This window comes from Gossypium raimondii, chromosome 5 (genome assembly GCF_025698545.1).
Source record: "Gossypium raimondii isolate GPD5lz chromosome 5, ASM2569854v1, whole genome shotgun sequence".
Classification (NCBI taxonomy): domain Eukaryota; kingdom Viridiplantae; phylum Streptophyta; class Magnoliopsida; order Malvales; family Malvaceae; genus Gossypium; species Gossypium raimondii.
The window spans coordinates 17,601,291-17,622,381 of record NC_068569.1 but is presented as its reverse complement, the minus strand read 5'-3'; the positions used below and the strand labels follow the sequence as shown (position 1 = coordinate 17,622,381).

Below are 21,091 nucleotides of genomic sequence, written 5' to 3'. Positions count from 1 at the left end.
TCGAACAAACGTTTGTTGCGGGCCCCACAAATCCGTAACCGCCTCAAAGCGAATTATCTAAAACACCCCTTATTCATTTCCAGCAACGCCGCCTTAACGGTCATTAATTCGAAGACCTGCTTTTGTAATTTCATATAAAACCCTAATCTTAATCTTTCACGGAATTTTCATGCTTTGAGCGCCTTTATATAAGGCGGGTTCTGTTTTCTATCTCTTCCGATTCTACTGGTTGTCTTTTTGTTTGAATCCTGAAGAATTTCTTCAGTTCCTTTTGGTTTTTAATTTATTATTTATAGTTCCAAGAAATCTCAACAGCGACGATGACCATGAATCTGGTGGAATCCGTTGGCGTTAGGGTTCCTCCTAGTGCACCGGCATCGTTTTTCTCCTCTAAAGGTACGTGTAAACGCGGCGGCAGCGTCCGATCTGGTTTCTGCAAACGAGATTTCTCACAGAACAACGCGAATTTCGGACGGAGCGCGGTTCCGTTGCGGTTCATGTACTTTCGTAATGATTCATGGGTTAATTTCTCGGCCGATGTAGTAGAAACGCTCCGAGCCGGTTTCTTGGAGCGGAAACCGATTATCGAGACGTCGATTGACGGTTCGAAGTATATATTTGATTTCAAGAGGATGCTGCAGATCGAGTACTCGACAGGTAATTGCCGGTCAATTTCTTGGATAGACGAAAGTGGCAAGTGTTTTTTCCCTAGCGATTTTTTTAGCGAAGAAGAATTTATTGAATCAGAATGTAGTGAGTGGGATGATTATACTAGCTGTAATTATAAAAATAAGAATTGTAATTGCAATCCTAAGATTGAGATTGAAGTTAAGATTGATCGACCTTCATCGAAGAGAAAGAGGGAGGAGGAGCCTGAAGTGAGTTCCTCTTACAAAGCCGCGGGGAATGATGCGGTCAAATGTCAGCGTTTGGAGGAGGGAGGAGATGCTAAATGGCCTAATACGATACGGTTAAATGAAACAGATATGACGTCTATGCTCGTGAAGGATAATTTCTTGAAAGGAATTGCGAAAGTTGATACTGGAGCTTTAGTTACTTCAATTTTTCAATGTAAGCGAGAAACGCATTTGGACAAAGCTCGTCACGAAGTTTTTCAAAAGCAGAATGAGTTTACTAAGGCTGCCAGGGGCACTTCAAATATGGTTTATGCATGGTTTGGGGCTTCCGCCAAGCGTGTGGAGAGTGTTCTGGCCCATGGGTTTGGCTCACCTACTAAGCTTTCCGCGGCTGATGCTTATGGGATTGGCATTTATTTATCTCCCGTAGGCTTGCCACACTTGAGGTAAAATCTTTGTTTGCTACCATTAATAAGTTAGTTTTCACTCAGGGACTAAGGCTGTTATCCTATTAGATTACTATTGGATTCGAGATTGAGGTCAAGGCTCAAGCCTAGTTGGTGCAAGGGGAAATTCTGGCTTGAGCAGTTCTCTAGCTGAAACTAGAACTAGAAGTGGTTTAGTATCATATATTTATGTAATATCTATACCAGGTTTTCTCAGTTTTTGATCGGGTTTCATTACTCCTTGTTACTTCGTTTCTTTTCTGGTAATTTTTACTGTCATGCTGTCATTTTTCTATCTGTTTAATGTTGGGTTAATGGTTGCAGTGCAAAGCTTGCTGATGTTGATGGAAATGATCTAAAACATCTTATTCTGTGCCGGGTGATATTGGGAAATGTCGAAAAAGTAGAAGCCGGATCAGAACAGCATCGCCCATCTAGTGTATATTTTGACACTGGTTCTGATGATCCCAAGAACCCGAAGTGGTATGTGGTATGGTCAAATATTGCAAACATGAATATTCTTCCCGAGTCTGTTGTGAGTTTCAGACCTGGTAACATGCAAGGTAAGCTTTTCTTCTCTCCTTGGTACCCTTTTTATTGTTTCCTTGTATATTTTAGTAGTTAACGTTTTGTATGTTTGTATGATTCTCTTGTAGGTCAAGCTCCACTGAGGGCAGTTGCTGGTGTCAAGTATTCCCTTGAAAAATTATTTTCGAAGATTAAGAGCTCTCTACCTCCTGGCAAAGTCCAAGAAATATTGATGATATACAGCACATATAGGGTAAGTAGGTTGCCTGTCAATTAGATTAGGTTGAACGAAACTAGATCTTGTGGAATCATATTGAATATTTGACTATACACCGTACTTTGCTAAAAAATCGATCCCTGTTTACCAACTATACATTGTCTAACCAAATCTAATTCTCACTCGATATGTTCCTCAAAAAATCCGATTGGTGTGGATTCTTCCCCCAACTAACGAAGAGATCTTGGCGGAATTGCCACATATGAAATTGAACACAATTTTGCAAAGAAATAGCCACTTGCCTCCCGGGAAGAGATGGGGAACATGCACAATATCATTTGATTGAATAGTTGACCCACCTCCTTGTTGTTTGACGAAACCCTCCACTTCAATTGATATTTTTTCACGAAAAGCGAACATGAGATTACAAATCCAGTCTTTCACTCAAATTTTGAATAGCTATCCTGAGTTCAAGTTGATTATGTTTCGCCTCTTACTCGGATAAAGACGATCAAACAATTCCCAATCATTGTCCTTGTGGATCGAATCATCTATATAATTTACAAAAAGGAACTCCAGATATCTCTTGTTGCTTGGAATGGAAGTCGCATTCTAAAATCTAAGCATGTTTTGATCGCTCTTTTTTTTTTGCCCAATTGTTTACCACAGGCTGGAATGATGGCCAAGGATGCTTTTATAAAGAAATTACGGCAGGTTGCTGGGGATGAGGTCCTGAGATCCGCTATTCAGGATATCAATGCTTCTGGATGATTTGGAAGAGTTGGAATTGTTTGGGTTACCTATTTATTTGCTTATGCTGTTTGAGAGAGGGGAAATACCAAATGTAATTGTTACCTCACAACTCTTAGGAAAAGCAAATGCCTAGACCACTAAATCGACAGAAGTCGTTCTTAGTTTTTTATTGATCGGGGGATTTAGGATTTCTCTTTGTTTTAAACCACAGAATGTGTAGCAATCATGATTTAAGTTATTATAAAGTTCACAATTTCTCTCTTAATTTTTCATTTTCCTTTCTCATTGTAGATTTTATTTTGTGGAAGCTCACTGTTAATTTTATTAAAGCTGCAAGCTTGACACATTTAGTTTTAAAATCTCTGAAAGGCATGTTTCTCTTTACTTTTTTAACATTATTACTTACCCTTAGATCTCACCCATATCCACGGGTTCTTTTTGCTCTCGAAGCGTCATCTAATTATTTGTGTTCGGTATCTTCTTATGTTTTGGTGGTTTTCATTTTAACGTGGTTCCGATTTGTATTTTGTTGGCTTTTAGTGTGTTGTGGATCTATAGTATTCTTTTGGGTTTAACATGCTTGCTTATTTTGCAATTGTGCTTGTCACCTTGCTCTTGTTTTAATTTATGTTACTTAGTTCTATTTTGTCCATTTGGTTTTTTGTCATGGAATTGGAAACTATTTCGAAAGAATTGGGGAAAAGAAGCCTAATCGATTGAATTTAAGAGGAAATTAGGGATTTGGTGGAATTAAGGGAAGGAGACTTTCAGTCAACGGACGAGAAGGAAAGGCCAACACCGGGCGATGTGTCTATTGACGGTGGGCCCGTTGAAAGGGTTGCAAACAAGAAGACCAATCCAAGGTGGACTCCGGAAATGGAATGCTGATGGTTAATGGGCCGAGATGACACAAGCCCAATGCTTAGATCCAACACTAGTCGTTTTATTTTCTATTATGCCAGCAGTGTGTAAAAACATAAGCCTCTTGTACAGTTTGTTACAACAGGTACGTCAATGTCTTTAACAACGATTCAAATTTTGAAATCAATTCAGCAATTTCTTCTCTATAATTTCTTCTTCTTCTCCTAAGTTTGTCCAGTAACTATGAATTCTAGTTAGCTACTTGCTGAATAGTATACTTCGACAATTCATCATTAAAGATTAATTAAACTAACAATTAGAAGGACTAAATTGTAAAACAATCAAAAGTACAAAATATCATTTCAAAAAGTTAAAAGTGGTCAGTTGACTTCTATGCTCCTAGTCACTCCTTGGATTAGGGGTCTAAATGGTTCAAACTCCTAATTAGTTTAATTTTACATTTTGTTCTCTATTTCACTAAATTAGGCGATTTAGTTTGGTTTATCTTTCGATCTCACTAAATTAAATTGGGACAATCGAATTGGTTCTCAACGTGTTCTCTTCTCTGTCTCACATATCTAATTGTTCACCTAGAGGCGCCAATTTTAGGTTTTGAAGTCTATTCGATTTAGTGTAACTTTTACAATTTAATTCCTAACCCAAAAACTAACCATGCAACGCTTCCATCATCTAACTACCAAAAAATTTATTTATTACCCATCATCAACACACATTAATCAAATATATGTTCAAATGATTCATTAAAGAAAGTATAAAAAGCAAGGTTAAGAAAATCTTAGGGACTCTTGATGGAGCTTTTATAGAAGATGACAACAGCAACAATGAAGAAGAAAGTATGACTAAAGCTAAGATTTTTACACTTTTAAGAGTTAACAAAGTTTAAATGTATTAAAGGTTTTAATAGAAATCAAAATACAAAATAATATTTTTGCATCTAAGTGTAAAGAAATAAAATCTATAGGAAAAACCCTAGAAAACTACCAAGCTGAGAAAGGTAAAGAACTAAAACCTAAAAATGTAGAAGAGAATAAAAACTAAGCTAGAATGATGATAAAAGATGGCTCTTTTAAGTTTGACAACAAAAGCATTTTTAATACAACCAAGATTCAAGGTTGTGGGTACTAAAGGGTGACGATTCAAAGTGATTGCTTGGAGGTGGTCAAGGTTCTCCAAGACACTTTATCGGCAGCATCGAGTTCTTCTTTGATCAGGTGTATCTAACAACTTCTGAATCATGTTGGGCACTGACGTTTACGACAAGTCTCAAAGGAGGATAACCAAACTGCTGACCATATAGCTAAAATGGCCTCAGGTGAGAAAGAGGGCTTATAGGTATTCGTTGATCCTCCTAGGGAGATGCTAGTAATCCTTTATCTGATAAAGCAAGTGGTGTTTTTTCTTAGTTTAATATAATGTAATTCAATTGTTTTGTTTCTTTTCACCAAAAAAGAAATTGAACACTAAATTTTGACAAAAATGCCCTTAAAGTGTATGGGTTTACTTGTGTTTGTGTTGGACATAAAACTACCCTTGTAATAGTTTTCATCCTGTCAAACATCGATGTCACGACACCTAAGATTTGGCGCAATACCCTCGACAGTGGCACAATCTTGGCTTCAGAGGGTCTTGATGTCACAACATTGAGTAGTTGGTGTCATGAAATCTTCAGCAGTGGCCCTAACTCCTTCACTTCAACAAGCAGCAATGATATTGCTACCTTGGAGACTTGGTGTCATGACACAGCACCCTTGGTCTCGCAATATCCTCAGCAGATTACTCCAGGTTGGTTCTCGTTGAAGTATTGCTTCCTTAAGGTGATGAAGGCTTAGTGTCTCAACATCCTAGCATCAATGCCGTAACACCGATGTCAAGTGCAATTCTCCTCAATGTTTGGTCGTAATCATCTTCCGACACAAACTCAAACTCAAACACACCATTAGATTTCCAATGGCACCATTTTATCAATTTGGATCTCAAAAGGACTAAAACTAAATAAAAACGATCATTAATACTAAAAAATAAAAATCAACGAAAAGCATAGAAAATACTCATAAATTGCTTGAGAACAAACTCATCAAGTGTTCTAGAGAGCCTAATTTGATGTATCAAATTACAACAAATCATCATTAATAATTTCTAAAACAAATAGCAAATAATATATGGTTACAAAAATCTTTTCTTATAAAAGTATTTTTTTTAGTTATTATAACATTGTCACATTTAAAAGGAACTTTCACTCCAACTTTTCCTAGTAATCCAACAAAAACCAATTTGGTTCTAACTTTAGAAATATGAAGCATCTCACTTAGGCTAAAGTCTTTCTAAACGTAAAGTTGAACAAAATATTGCCTTTTCTAAGCAGATTTGTAGTTTCCAAAGTATCTAAGATAGACAACATCTTCTCATTTTTCACTTGAGAGTAGGACGTAAAGGTATTTTAATTGCCACAAATGTGTCTAGTGGCACCACTGTCTAGTACCTACTCTTTCATATTAATCACGATATTGACACGAGAAATGAAAATAAAAAATTATATCATTTAGTTCAACTAAATTGACAATTGGCTTAACAATATTATCGTTTCTTCATTCTTCGTTTTTGCACAAAGTTATATAATGTCCCAATTTATCATCACAATTGGATACTGGAATAATGAGCATAGTTGATGAATAAAAATCAAACAGGTTCCGAAAAAGGAAAGGTGATGTACATGACTCTCTTAAGTATCGAGTTTTTCCTAGCTAGAACTGTTTCTAGACCTATACTTTCATGCTATCACACTTATTCCCAACAATCAATTTGAGATTGTGACCAATGCAAAAAATATATACTTGTCATAAATCATGTTTAACATAAATTCAAAGTATTTTTTAAAATAAATAAACTAAACTTAGATATTCATTCAAATTGGATAACATGGTATATAAGAAATTTTCATCATAGTTGCAATTTAATCCAATTTCAACAATTGAGTCAAATTATTAAACAAAGTTCATGTTAAACCCAATGTTCAATTTAATAATTTATTATTAAAAATTTAGTCTTTTTAAGTGGGTTTGATCCAACTCATATTAAAAGTAAAATTAATATTAACTAAGTTTTGCATTTTGTCGCAAGCTGGTCCTTACAAAAATGAGAGCTTTTAGGCACAATTTACAAGTACACCCTTTCAACTTAATTCTTATTAACCAATGAAGCATAATGACTTACAAAAAAGGGTCTCAAAATTTTCTTAAGGAATGTGGGATTTGATTCTTTTGAAATATCTCAAATTTTCCAACATTTTCTAAAAGCAGTTTAAGATTATTGAGAAGCTTATGTCGAGGCTGTGTAAAGGAACGGATAAGGGTTGTTCAAAGATTGTACTCAAGATTGTTATCAACTAAAATTTTGAATATAGATCTTTTGCCACTCTTCCATCTCAATGGATAACAGTATTATTGATCTAATGAAGATTTTAACACCGATCTTAAGAACCCAAATTCGTATGTGGTATGATCAGAGAATACCACACTTGTATTCTTCCTTAATGTAGTACGAATTTTAGACATTTTGGAGCCTCTTGATGATCTCAATTCACAGTGTTGTTGGAATTAGTTCTTGTTGATACTGGGAATCAGTAAAGAGGAAGGCTAGCGGCGGTGAAGAGAGCTTTTCCTTATATGTTCTCTTTCTATAGAATAAGAGCTTTTATATGAAAGGTTTGGGATACCACATGTAGGCATCTTACTTGTGTATGGATCACCTTCTTGTCCCCTAGTGAGGGTGGTGATGTAACCTTATAGGTTAGCAGTGTCATATCGTAGTTCGACTTGACAAGTGATCATCGTTTCATCATAATTGAAGGGCTCTATGAAAGATGTTGAGTGTCAACTAATCTTGCTTGATTTGTAGTAGTTCCATCGGACTATCTCTTGAGAGAAAAAGATGGTAACTTTTGCCTTGTATTGAAGTAGCTTACAGTTTGGGTAATTGAGTTATGAGGTTTAATTAAACAGCAAAACAAGCGTAGCATATTGGTGTATAAAATCACACACATGAGATATAAATTTAGTGGACACCAGCAATGAAGTCCACCAATTTGAAGACGTTCTTTTGTTTGCTTTGTGTTTTTGTCTTCTTTCGCAGCACGTTTTACTTAATTATGGGGTAAAGTGAGATGAGAGGATTTGAATCATTGTTTTTGTAACTGTAAAGCACTATTTGAGCAGCTAAATTCAACTTTATTATGAAAATGACAATACAAGAGTTGAATTTTTGGCTTAAGCCATTATGGGACCAAAAATCATGCAGTTAAATGCACTAAGATCAAATCATGGATTGGCAGTGATGGTGGCCTGCTTTCTTTATGATTTCTGCCCCTCGATAGTTGGAGATGTTTTGTGGCCCTAACTCTGTCAGGGTTGAACTTCACAATCCTTTTATATTTGAAGACAACCATAATTTATATATTTGTAATTTCATTATCATGTATGTATTTATTAAAAGGGAAATTATATTTTACCATTTCTTTTACTTTATTTTGATAAAAATATGTTTTCATTTGTCATTGATAAAGTTTTGAAGTTTTTCTTTTCAATAATATTTTTAAAATAAATTTTCAAGTAAAATAATTATTAATAACTTTCATACAGAGTTAATTGCATTAAACATCTTGGGACTATGACCTTTATTTTAAATTGGTCCTTAAATTTAAATTATTCTAATTATATCTTCAAACTATTGAGGTTATATCAATTAGGTCCTTCCGTTACTAAAATCATTAATTTAATTGTTAAATAACACACAGATCTTATCTCACATAATTTAAAATGAAAATTTTAAGAAAAATGAATCTTGCTAAACTGGATGTTTTAAAATCTTAGTTTTGAAGTTTTGGGACCAATTTAAAATGAAGGTTATAGTTTAAGAGACGTCTAGCACAATTAACTCTATTTTTGTAAAATAATTTTATAGATAATATTTTAAAATTATTTTACTATTTTAAATATAAAATATTTAATTTTTTAATCATAAAAATATAAAATTAAATCCATTCGAATTTAATTTCATATTTTATTTATAATAATTCAAACATCTCGATTCGAATCTAATAAAAAATATTCCCACTCAGCGGTAGCAAACCAAAAGGTCAAGTTTGCTAAAGGCAAGGGAACTATATATGGTGGAAAATGATACAAGCTTTGATAAGCAGCTTTGTCACACCACACCTTTCCATCAATATCTTTGCAATCATATTCAACAAAAAATGGAAAGGAAATTTCATAAATCAACATCCTTGTCCTTTTTTTTAGTAAATAAATGAAAGAGGCCACGGTTTTGTTACTTGAGGTAAAAGAAAAGGTTGCAAATCTACATCTAGCTAAGATTAATTGTTTGATTCAAATGAGTTATGTTTTGGGTTTATTGATGACAAATTAGGTTAAAATATGTCGCTAATTTATGCACTTAGATAAAGTTTTAGATTCAATCTCTATTTAAAAATATAGAATTTTTAAAAAAAAAATTAGCCCAACTATTAAAATACTTAATGTTTTCTATCAAAATTGTCATCATGGCATATCAATTATGTTTGCTTCATATGATGTAGCATATCATTGAAAGAAACTTGTTATATCATCTCCGCATAATACATCTGTGCCCTGCCTCCCTAGGATTCCTCCACCATACCATCAACTACTTTCACTAGTAAACCCCTTTAATCATGACAAGACAACTATCATATGCCTAAGCACTTTATGTTGTCATTTTGCTACTTTCATCAAGAGACAAGAAATGACTCGTTCATAATTGTGGTGTCTCTACGTAACACTTCCTTCCGTAGTTGGGGTGCCTCCACTAACACCCCGAGATACTCATATAAAAGCCCTATTGTCTAATTAAAGAGCGCAAGACTTTCTTCTCATATCCTACTCTCCCTTATCTCTTTTCTTTTCTCTTTGATATCCAACTTGAACGGTTCTCGCCCTTAAGGTTGAACCATTCTTTATCTTCACAGGCTTCTTTCTCCTTTGAAAACTCTGGAAATTTTTAACCAAAAAAAACACTAAAATGTTAAGGGTGTTAGCAAAACTAAGCATGTCAAGTTTAAATTTTTTTTATAAAATATACTAATAGTGTCAATTGTCATGCTAAGATTTTCAAATTGAATAAGCAAGAAAGACTTTTAACTTTTTAAGTCTAAGGGCTAAATCTCAAACTTTATTTAAGTACAATGATTGGTTGCATATTTAACCAATTTTATCAAGTGATATACAAAAATACAAGAGTTGTTACATTAAAATAATCAACTTAGTTTTGATTTGCTCATTGATAAACATCAAAATTTCAACCTAATCCACTTTGTTTATATCTTATTTTTTAGTCAATACCTAACATATATCCATGTTTGCTTTCTCTTATACAATAGATAAGATGTTCAAGTTTTCCCAATAAAGTACAAAAGTACAATTAAAAATTTATTTGTTGTAATAACTAATAAGGGAATAGGAAAATTGAAAACATTCTATCCAACAATCCAACTACTTCTAAACTTGTGTTTCAATAATTCTTTTTCTCAACTTGGAACTTTTAATTTGAAACCTTATACATAAAAAAAAAAAAAAAGTCTTTAAGAAGCTGTAAAAAAAACAATTAAGTCACTGTCTTAATTTTAAATTTAATTAAGCTCCTAATGTTAATTAAAATCATTGATTAAACCTCTCGTTAACAGTTTTCGTCATTAACCACGTTGGCCGTTAAAATAAATTAACAAATCAGCCAGATGGTGACACGTGACATTTTCTGGTTTAATCTAATATTTTTTGACTTATATGTCAAAAAACCCCTTAAGAAAATGTAAAAAATAATTAAGCCCTTGTATTAAATTTGCACCCCGTTAAACTCCTGTAGTTAACTAAAATAATCAATTTAGCCCCTCCATTAACGATTTTCATCATTGACAACGTTGACCATTAAAATAAATTGATAGTCCAATCAAATGATGATACGTTGCGACTTCTAGTTTAATCTAATATTTTCCCATAAAAATCATAAAAATATTAAAAATAAAAATTTAGATAAAGTATAAAAATAAAAATTATTTAAATTGATATAAACTTATTAAAATTATAAAAAATTTATAAAAACTTATATATATTATAAAAACAAAAATCTAATAAATTATAAAATTAATAAAACTTGTTTAAATATTTAAAATTAAAAAAACGTTTTAGAATTCTAAAAAATAATAAAAATTGTAAAAAAAATATAAAAATATTAAAATTGATATAAACTTTTAAAAATTAAAAAAAATCATAAAATCTTCAACTGGACCAGTTAGCTCAAAATCGGCAAGGGTACAAGTATAGGGAAAGCCATTAGATCGGTTGACCAAGAATCGGGTAGTTGAACCAATTTTTTTAAATATTTTTATCAAACCAAAATTTTATTATCCAACTATTAGCATACGTCAAAATGAAATATTTTAACCAAGATTTTCAAAACCGAATCGATGGTCAAATTGATCATGTCATTAGTTTGTCAGTTCAACTGATCTATCCAGTTCAATTAAATAAAACATTAAAAAATAGAAAAAAAAATTGGTTCAACTGGACGTTTATTTGATCAACTGGTTTAATGGCTTTCACTGAACCAATACCTTTGTCAATTTCAGTTTAATCGGTCCAACTGACTAATTCGATCCAGTTCAAGTTTTTATGATTTTTTAATATTTTTTATATGTTTATATAAATTTCAATACTTTTAATACTTTTTATAATAGTTATGATTTTTATAGAAGTTTAATATGTTTTTACAAAAGTTTAAATATTTTAATTTTATAATTTTTTATAATTTATTAGAATTTTATAATTTATAATATTTATAAATTTATATCAATTTTCATATATTTTTATATTTTATAGTTTTATAATTTTTTACTTTCTGGTTTTTAAATTTTTTATGGTTTTTCTTATTTTTATGATTTTTCAGTTTTATAATTTTATAATATTTTATGAAAAAAATATTAGATTAAACCGAAGTTACCACGTGTCATCATTTGATTGGTCTATTAATATATTTTAACAATCAACGTGGTTAATAAAAAAATCGCTAATGGAAGGACTTGATTATTTTAATTAACAGTGGTGAATTAATATAAAAGTTTAATTGATTTTTTTTTTTTTTTGTTTTGCATTTTCTTAATTTTTGTTTTTTACATATAAGCCTAGTTTTAAACTATTTGACATTTTACCCAGAGAAACATAGTGAAAGCCTGGCGTGTCTTTTTTATCCATAACACGTGGCACCCTTATTCGTATCACTCTCATTACATGAGAAGAAAGAGAAAAAAAAGTGAAATATATTTTGAAAATCTGAAAATAAAAGTTTTAAATTTTAAAAATATAATTTAAAAACTAAAATTAAAAATAATATTTTAAATATTAAATTTTCAAAAATATATAAGATATTAAGAAAATGCTGAAAAAATAAACTAAGAAATTATAGCTTTTAGAAACTATGAAATTTAAAATTTTAAGAATCTAGAAAAATAAAAATTGAAAATATTCTAAAATCTGAAAAAAAAACTAAAAAATTCGAAGAAAAACAAACGCATATTTGAGGTTTCTCATCCATCAATCCTGTTTCGACCAGGATTATATTTAAATAATATTCTCTCAATAATAATGAATCTAGAATTTGATCTTGGCTTAAATATTTGAGGAAAAGTTCCTTTCACCCCTTCCAACTATTTGTTGGTAAAAGTTCAAATTTTTAATAAACATAAAAATAAATAATTTTATAAAGTTAAAATTTTGGAGAAGGAAAATTTACAAATTTTAAAATTCAGATAGTTTTATATTATATATTTTAAAAATTAATTTTAATTTGACATTTTAAAATTTTAAAATAAAAATAGGTTTTTGAAAATTTTATTTGTTCATATTTTTAAAATATCTTATTTTGTGAGATTGTAAATTTATAAAACATGTAAAAATTCTATTTATTTTGAAAAGTTAAACTCAAATTCAATCTTTAATCTTTTAAGAATTTCCAGATTTTCTTAAAATTATTTACATTTTGTGATTTGCATATCTGTAAAAAAATATAATCTTTTTGCAGTGTTATTTAAATTTTCTAAAAAAAGTATTTCACATGCAACAAAAGTAGTAATATGTTAGCACTTTATCAGATTTATTTCATGTATCATACTTTCGTTAAGTTTAGAGTAATGTTTCTAACAACTTTTTGATTTAGTGGCAAGAATATCGTTAGAATTTGAGCTCAGTTCCTAACAATTCTACCTTACTTTTAATTATAAAAAGTATAGGATAATTTGTTAAATGGTTTAATATTAATGTACTTATCAATTGATATTTTTTTTGGTATTGGTTATGCCTATTTTGCGATTTATATTCGGGGTTTGTGACGGCTTCTTTTAAGAATATTGTCTCCAAAGTTTGAATACGCGTCTCCCCTTGAAAGTGGAATGTGCTTTGCCACTACAACCAACACTTATTGGCAAACTTTATTAATTAATATGCTCATACTTGTTATAATTCAAATGTTTTTTTTTGGAATAATTTCATTATAGATTTTGATCATATCTGTTCTTTTTGACACAATGCCTAAAACTACCGATAGCCCCTCCCCAACTTATAAATAGGAGGATAATGCGCTTCATGCACTCGAATCCATATCCTCATGCATCGGCAATATTATTTATGCCAATCAAATTAAGACTTAATCGGCTAATTCAAAAGTTAAATTACATATTTATCTAAATTTAAATATATTTTGCCCAGGCCCGAACCAGGATAACAAGCCAAAAAATAAAAATTATAGTCCATTACAAATGGCCCAACTGACCCAAAAAAAACAAGGCCCAGATGGCCCAAAATTAAAACAATTTCAGCAAAATCAGAAACCTAGAAACCCTAGTGCGCCGCATCTTGCTACCCATGTGCCTCCAGCGTACTCGTCGCCCGAGGTCTGCCACCGCCAGCCACCTTTGCACCAAAACGGCAAATCTTTGCCTCTGTTGACCGCAACACCTGCAAAATAGAAACCAAACACGCAAAGCAGGAGAAGAACAACAAAATAGTAATAAACATATATAAAAAATGTATTAAAAAAAAGGCTATAAAAAGCCATTCAAGTGACTGTAATGGGGGTTCGGCCCTTTTGAAAAGAAAAAAGGAAATAAAAAAGGTGACTCTTTTGGTGTCCGAATCTCTTCTCTTTTTATTTTATTTTATTTTGTTTATTTTTTATCTTCTACACTAAATAACAAACGAAAAACCAAAAAAACCTTACCTGCGCCGCGCCGGAGGAGAGAAGACGAGCGGTTTCCACTCGTTCTTCGGGTCTTCGACTCCTTTTTCGGGGATTTGGCCCTAGATCCGTACCCTAGGGACGCTAGGCTTCAAAAAGGGACCGAAAAGATCAGATTTTGGACCTCCGGCCGCCACACACGGTGGCTCCACGGCAGAGACTCGCCGGAAGCCTTGGCCGGGCCATCTCCAAAATCGGAGCCTGAGAAAAGGAAAAAAGAGAGAGTTTTCTCTCTGTTTTTCAACAAAATGATGAATAGTTTTATTTTTAGCCCTTTTTTTATATTTATATTAAACACAAAACGGCGCCGTTTTGGAGAGGGGATCCGCGCGTCGACCGACCCGACCCCGAGGATCCGCGTGTTTTTAGTTTTTGGGCTATTTGCGCGCGCAGTCCCCATGATTTTGTATCGTGTTACAATTTGATCCTTTTTCGTTATTTTCTCTTATTTTTAATTTAGCCCCTGCAATTTTATTTTTGTTTCGACTTGGCCCGTTTCAACGCTGCGTTTGGGTCCGTGGTTTATTTGTTGTTTCGGTCCTTCCATTTTACGCGTTGCAATAATATCCTTTTCGTTTTCCTTTATTTGAATTGGTCTTATATGTTTTATTTCATTTCGATTTAATCCTTTTTTAGTATCTGTTATTATTTAGTCAATTTTGTTAACTTTATTATTTTAATGTTATTATTATTATTATTATTATTATTATTATTATTATTATTATATTTTCATTAATAATTATTATGTAATATTAAATATATGTGCCATGTTATATTATCATTATTATATAAGTGTTTATACATTACATATATTTTATCTAATATATAAATATTTTTATATATATGCATATTTACGTACGTATACCTATATACCTTTTTTCCTCATGAATATATGTATACATACTTATATATGTATTTTACTTAATAATTTTAAAATACACATATGTACATACATTTTTATATGTTATAATTTTCATATAATTTTTTATTTTATGTTCATTTATGTATTTGTTTATATGTTCATTTTATGCTTTAGTTTATTTATTTATTTATTTATTTGCTATGGAATGTATGATTGATTTATTATTCTTTTGTTCGTTTTTTTATTTACATAATCATGTTTATTATTCCATCATGCACATAAATACCATATTTCAAAAAAGGAAAATATTTCAAAATAAGGCAATGTTTTGCGTCTGGGAATTCGAGAAAATATGTCCTAATGTGCTGGGTGTCGATTTTTCTCGTTCAACCAAATAGCTAAATATCCCTCCAAAAATTTCAAAATAAGGCAATGTTTTGCGTTTGGAAATTCGAGGAACGTGCCCTAAGGTGCTGGGTTTCGATGTCTCGTTTAACCAAATTGCCAAATATCCTCTTGAATTTTAATCCCTCCCATTCGAAGTTTCTTTTAAGGATCGTATTTTGAAATTCTTTAAAGTTTTCAGTTTTTCGACACTAAGACATTAAATAATCAACTAGGTACCAATTTTGGGCGTATCGAGGGTGCTAATCCTTCCTCGTGCGTAACCGACTCCCGAACCCGTTTTTCTGAATTTCGTGGACCAAACTTGTTGTTTTAATAAAATCAAATCGTTTATTAAAAACAACCACTTTTCGAGGTGATCCGATCACACCTCATAAAAAAGGATCGGTGGCGACTCCCATTTTCGTTTTCATTTTCCAAAACCCAAGTCGACCCCGTTTTCCATCCAAAAAATGGTGTCAACAGTAATGATACTAAAATATCTTATGAAATTTTTTTTGTTTTAAAATAAGAATCAAGGTTTTTTCAGTTTTTAATTATTAGGATTTTCTCTCCATAACTCTATTATGTTGGAATATTATGCAACTTGTAGCAGAGAACAATACATGAGATTTAACACTCAATTGGCTCCACTAGAAGTTGTGGCCAAAGAAAGAGCACAACATACAATGCCATCCTTCAATGTACCTTTCTAGAGATCATGGGAAAAGGAAATGTCCTAAAGAAATCAACAAATAAAAACAAATCTTGATTTGTAGTGCAAAAACACAACAATCGCTGAATCATTTCGAATAATTAAAAAAAAAAAACTATTGAAAAAATCGAAGAAATGATTCTAAGTTGAGCCAATAAATTTAGTTACATCCAATGTTTTTAAGGTTTAATGATATATTTGGTCACTAACTTTTACATGTTTTGTCAAAATGGTCCTAGTTGTGTTTTTGAGTTTTTTTTAGCCATCAACCTTTATTCTTTTTCAAATTGTTTTTTTTAAAACAGATTTGATGAAAGTACCGTTAAAAAGTTAATGGAATAATGTGGAATATTTTTAATGAGATGCAATTTATTGTTTAGATAAACCAATAAAATAATTACATGTGAAAATACTAAAATAAATGATTCATGAAGTTAAAAGTAACTCTTAATTTAAAGAAAATAAACATAATTATCTAAAAAATGTTTCAAAATACATGCACACATTCGGTGTTTTCGGTTTAATTTATTAATTATCTTTTGAAACCTCTCAGTCAACAAACATATGCATTCATTTTGAAACATTTTTAGATAATTACATTTATTTTCTTTAAATTAAGAGTTATTTTTTGACGGTACTTTCATCATTACAATTTGAAAATATTAGTTTTTATGTATTAGAATGAAAAATAATCGTTTCTCTTATTTTCTTTCCTCTCACTTTTCTTCATTATTAAGTACACTTAATTTTTGTTTTCTTTTCACTTTTTCATTCCCTCCTTTCATCCTTCCACTTTTTCACCCAACCAAACACACTCTTAGTATGACTCTCCCCCAATCACATTTCCTATGAAGGTACAATAAATTATTCAAAGGTGAAAAATACAAAGTACATAAAATATTCCTTACAACTAACAATTGTTAGGTGTAGTAGTAAGGCATATATTGCATTCTCAATGGAAAAACACGAGTTCGAACTTTAAACCAATATTATTGGGAAAGGTAACTAAAAACCCTAAGGTAATTATCACCTAAGATAATTATCACAATATACCCTTATTATTCTCAACTGCTTGCTTATTTGATTTATGAAGTACAAAAAGCTTTTCTTTTAATTTATCTGAATAATATCTAAATAAAAACGAAGTATATTTGTAATAAAAAATTGTCAATCATATACAATACAATATGTCTGAAGGTGCAGTAAAAGAAATGCCAACATTAGTTCCAACACATTATGCTACACCGCAGGTTGTGTACCAACAATCCCTCCCTTTTGTGGCAGCAAAACACGTAGTAACAATACTTGTATGCAAGGCACCATAATTTTATAATTCAAATAAGTAAATCATAACCAAGTGTCAAGCACATAAAATAAATCGCAAATCCCCCCTCAACATATCTACCTCTAACAAGCTCCATACAACAAGTAAAACTCCCCCTGTAACATGGGCAGCTGCAACACATATGATCCCTCACAAAAATCTAAAGGGAGCAACACATAGATACATTGCTTTAAATAATTTACCGATCCATCAACAAGAGCAGCAAACATCATGATGTTAGTTTCAAACTGTCATGATGAATGAACAATAAGAAGAGGTGAATTGGTGTTTAAAAAATTTAAAACAATAAGATTAAGAAAAATGACACAAAAGATTCAGAGTAGTTTGACTTAATTACCTGTGTTCGCTGCTTTAGCTTACTACACTAAGGATTTTCCATGTTCACTAATTTGAAACCTTTTAAGGACAAGATTTAACCTTTACAACACTATGTTTTCAATTAGATAAGATAGAGCCACTTACCCTTAAGACTTCTACTTAAAACCTCAAGTAATCTCTCACAACTTTGAAAAGTACAATGGAGAATGAATAAGCACGTCTAGAAGGTAGGTGTAGAATGATAAAACTATTGCAGTTACAAAACAACACTTGAAAGAATAAATAGTAGTTAAACCCACAAGTGTTTACAAGCGAAAATAAGAATAACAATGTGAAATGATTGAATTTTTGTCTTTATTTGAGTGTCATTGATCCATATTTATATATTTTTATTGATTTTGGGTCATTTGGAGTCGTTGAAGGGAATTTCTAACCATTGGGAGCATTAACTTTTCGTATTTAATGTAGTCTGTAAGTCTTTGTCTCGAGATATAGGAAAGATATTTGGAAACATTGAGGTAAAAATATAATTATTAGAGCATAATATCTCGAGACACAGCATGAATGGTACAATCCACTTGAAAAAATAGTAAAAGATATGACTGAAAAAAAAATTTATTTGATATATTGTTAGTGAAAATTTTTAGACATTACAAGTGGATTGAAGGTTTGACAAGTGTATTATAGCATATAGTAAAAAAATTAATTATATAAATAAATATGACATTTGTCACATCCACAACTTACTTGTAGAGTCTAAACAACTTGACAATAAGTTAAATAATAAAAATCAAACTGCCTTGTGAAATATTTACGAAAAATACAAGACAAGCACTGACAAGAAGTAAGAGTTTGATTAAAAGAAGGAAACACAAAATCATGTAAAATATTTAGCAAGGATAAAATACATGATTTAAGTGGTCCTCCATATTGTTATTATTATAGGATATTAGCTTTTAATAAGGAGACATTTTATAGTGCTAGGAGAAGCATCCATCAATTTCGGTTTTGAAGGTTTTTGCCTTCACTTTCCTTTATAATTGTGAATTGGATCAATGAATCAATATTTGTTCCTTTTTGTGCCAAACTCCTTTATGATGACAATTCAACTTTTATTACATGTGATTTTTCTAGAAATAACATCCCACTTAGGCTTTCTTTTTTTCTTTTTTTCTTTAAAATGATTTGAAGATCTAATGTCCAAATTTGTATATATAATTGTAAAAAGAAGATGGGTTTGCAGGGCTCTTTTAGAAAATATGTTACTGTTTAGTGAAATAATTTTTAATATTACTATTCGACTCTTAAAATTATTAAATATTATTTTTAATGAGGATTGCATAAAATGCTTACATTAAACTCGAGTTAATAAAAAACATGTGATGATTGAACCTTAATTCATTTGGCACTTATTGTAACAACTAGAAAAATGTTGGTTGAAGCATGCTCAAGAACTTTTTTTTTTTCTATTTAAGAATTTAAAGGGATTATGAGCATGAGCGAAGCTAAAATTATTGATAAGCGGGCGAATATTTATATAAAATATACATGCGGATCTACTTTGAATGACGTATTTTAAAATTTGGGTAATTTTATCACTAAAATTTTAAAAAATAAAATAAGTGAAATGCTCAATTTGTATTAGATATTATAATTATTTAAAATTATTTTACTTAATTAAAATTTAAATACTATTTAGATTTAGATATTGGAATTATTAAATTTTATTTTATCAAATTAATATTTAAATGCTACGTATTACTTTACCCAAACTAAACAAAAATTATTACTAAATTTATCATTAAAATTTATAAAATAAATCAAATTAAAAATTTTGAAAAACTTTGAGGGAAAACATAAATATATCCTGTTTTTAACATTAATTATAATTTATCCATGATTTTAATACATACATTATCATCATTTATGTGTGTAGTTTTTTATTAATTTATGAATTGATTATAAATTAAAATAATGTAAATGAATCTAGATTAAGCCTTGGAAATAAATAATAATAATTCAATATAAATTTATGTTCTAAAAATAAAAAAACTAAAATAATATTAATGAAATAGAATCGCAAATAATTAAAATATTGAACTCATGAGTCTTTGTGTTTGTATGATAATGGCCATCTCATTTTCTTAACAGAAATACAATAAAATAAATGATTAATTCATTTAAAATGTTAGAATAATACTCCTAATTAAATATTATATAATTATATTTTAATTTAATTGCAATTTTACCATCTCTATGTATAATTGATATTTTAAAAAATAATAGTAATGATTATCCCAACAGAAGATGATAAGATCTCCCCCACCGAGACTTAAACATATCAGAGATGTAGCTTTATTAATGAATAAAGGTTCAATAGCCAATGCTTATGTTTGTGTGAACTTCTTCTAACCCAAATGAAATTTGGCTTGAATGGCATTGATTCCACTTCCACCACTTTGATTACAACTTTTTCATGCATAGAAAAAAGCAAAGTCATTCATCAATTTCGTTGAAATTGGAGAATTTGCAACAAACCTTTTTTAAATATTGATTATTTATAATTATACTCTAAATATTAAACATAATTTAAGATTTACTAAAAATTAAATACAAGTATCAATATTCAAGATTTTATTAACAATTTTAAAAATGCATTTAATAATTTTTAAAACAAACTATTTATTCATAAATCTAGACAATTTTGAAAGAACATTCAAGATTAAAATTTTTAAATCAAATAAAATTTAAAAAACATATATATTATTGTAACTAATCCATTCAAATTTAATTTGATTTCGTCTATTCTAGTTCATGAATATCTTTATTTAAATAAAAAAATTCTAAATATTGTATTATTTTGAATCGAGAATGAAGTTAGTTTAAGTTCACATGATTATAATTTGATAACAGGAAAAAATGGAAAATGTTTTGAGCACAGAAGAAAAAGAGGAACTACTCTAGAGCACTAGGAAAGTGAATAAGTTCGAGATTATAAGGTCCATTGTGGGTGACGGTTCTAGTAGAAAGTTGGTCTCTTATAAGGACACACTGTTGGGAGAAACCATTGATAAACATGACTCGCAACTTTTAGAAGATGAAGAGGAATTTATTGAAATGGATTCTAAAGGGAATGAACCCATACCAAATAATGACATAGCTGATGAAGAAGGTGTAATTCATATCATTTGTTCCAAAGAGGAATGGAAACTCATCCGCAGTCGGTGGAGAAATACGCTAATTGTTAAAATGTTTGGGAAAACCACCGGGTACCAATACCTTATATTCAAGTTGAGACAATTATAGAAGCCTAAATGGGATCTAGAGTTGATTGATTTGGGCTATGATTTTTTCCTTGCTAAACTTGTGAATGATTAGGATTACAAACAAGTTATCAATGGATGTCTTTGGGTCATCGAATAAAGACTCCTTGCTATGCGAAAATGGGCTCCAAACTTTAGAGCCTCAGA

At 30.5% G+C, this 21,091-nt stretch overlaps 1 protein-coding gene across 1 annotated transcript; it reads left to right on the top strand.

The window, feature by feature from the left end:
- The first annotated feature begins 205 nt into the window (after nt 1-205).
- On the top strand, nt 206-3,066 carry LOC105769387 (probable inactive poly [ADP-ribose] polymerase SRO3). Its single transcript, XM_012589990.2, has 4 exons — nt 206-1,303; nt 1,628-1,866; nt 1,960-2,084; nt 2,718-3,066. The coding sequence occupies exons 1-4, from the start codon at nt 321-323 to the stop codon at nt 2,817-2,819; spliced, it is 1,449 nt and encodes a 482-aa protein (XP_012445444.1). The 5' UTR covers nt 206-320; the 3' UTR covers nt 2,820-3,066.
- The last annotated feature ends 18,025 nt before the right edge of the window (nt 3,067-21,091 follow it).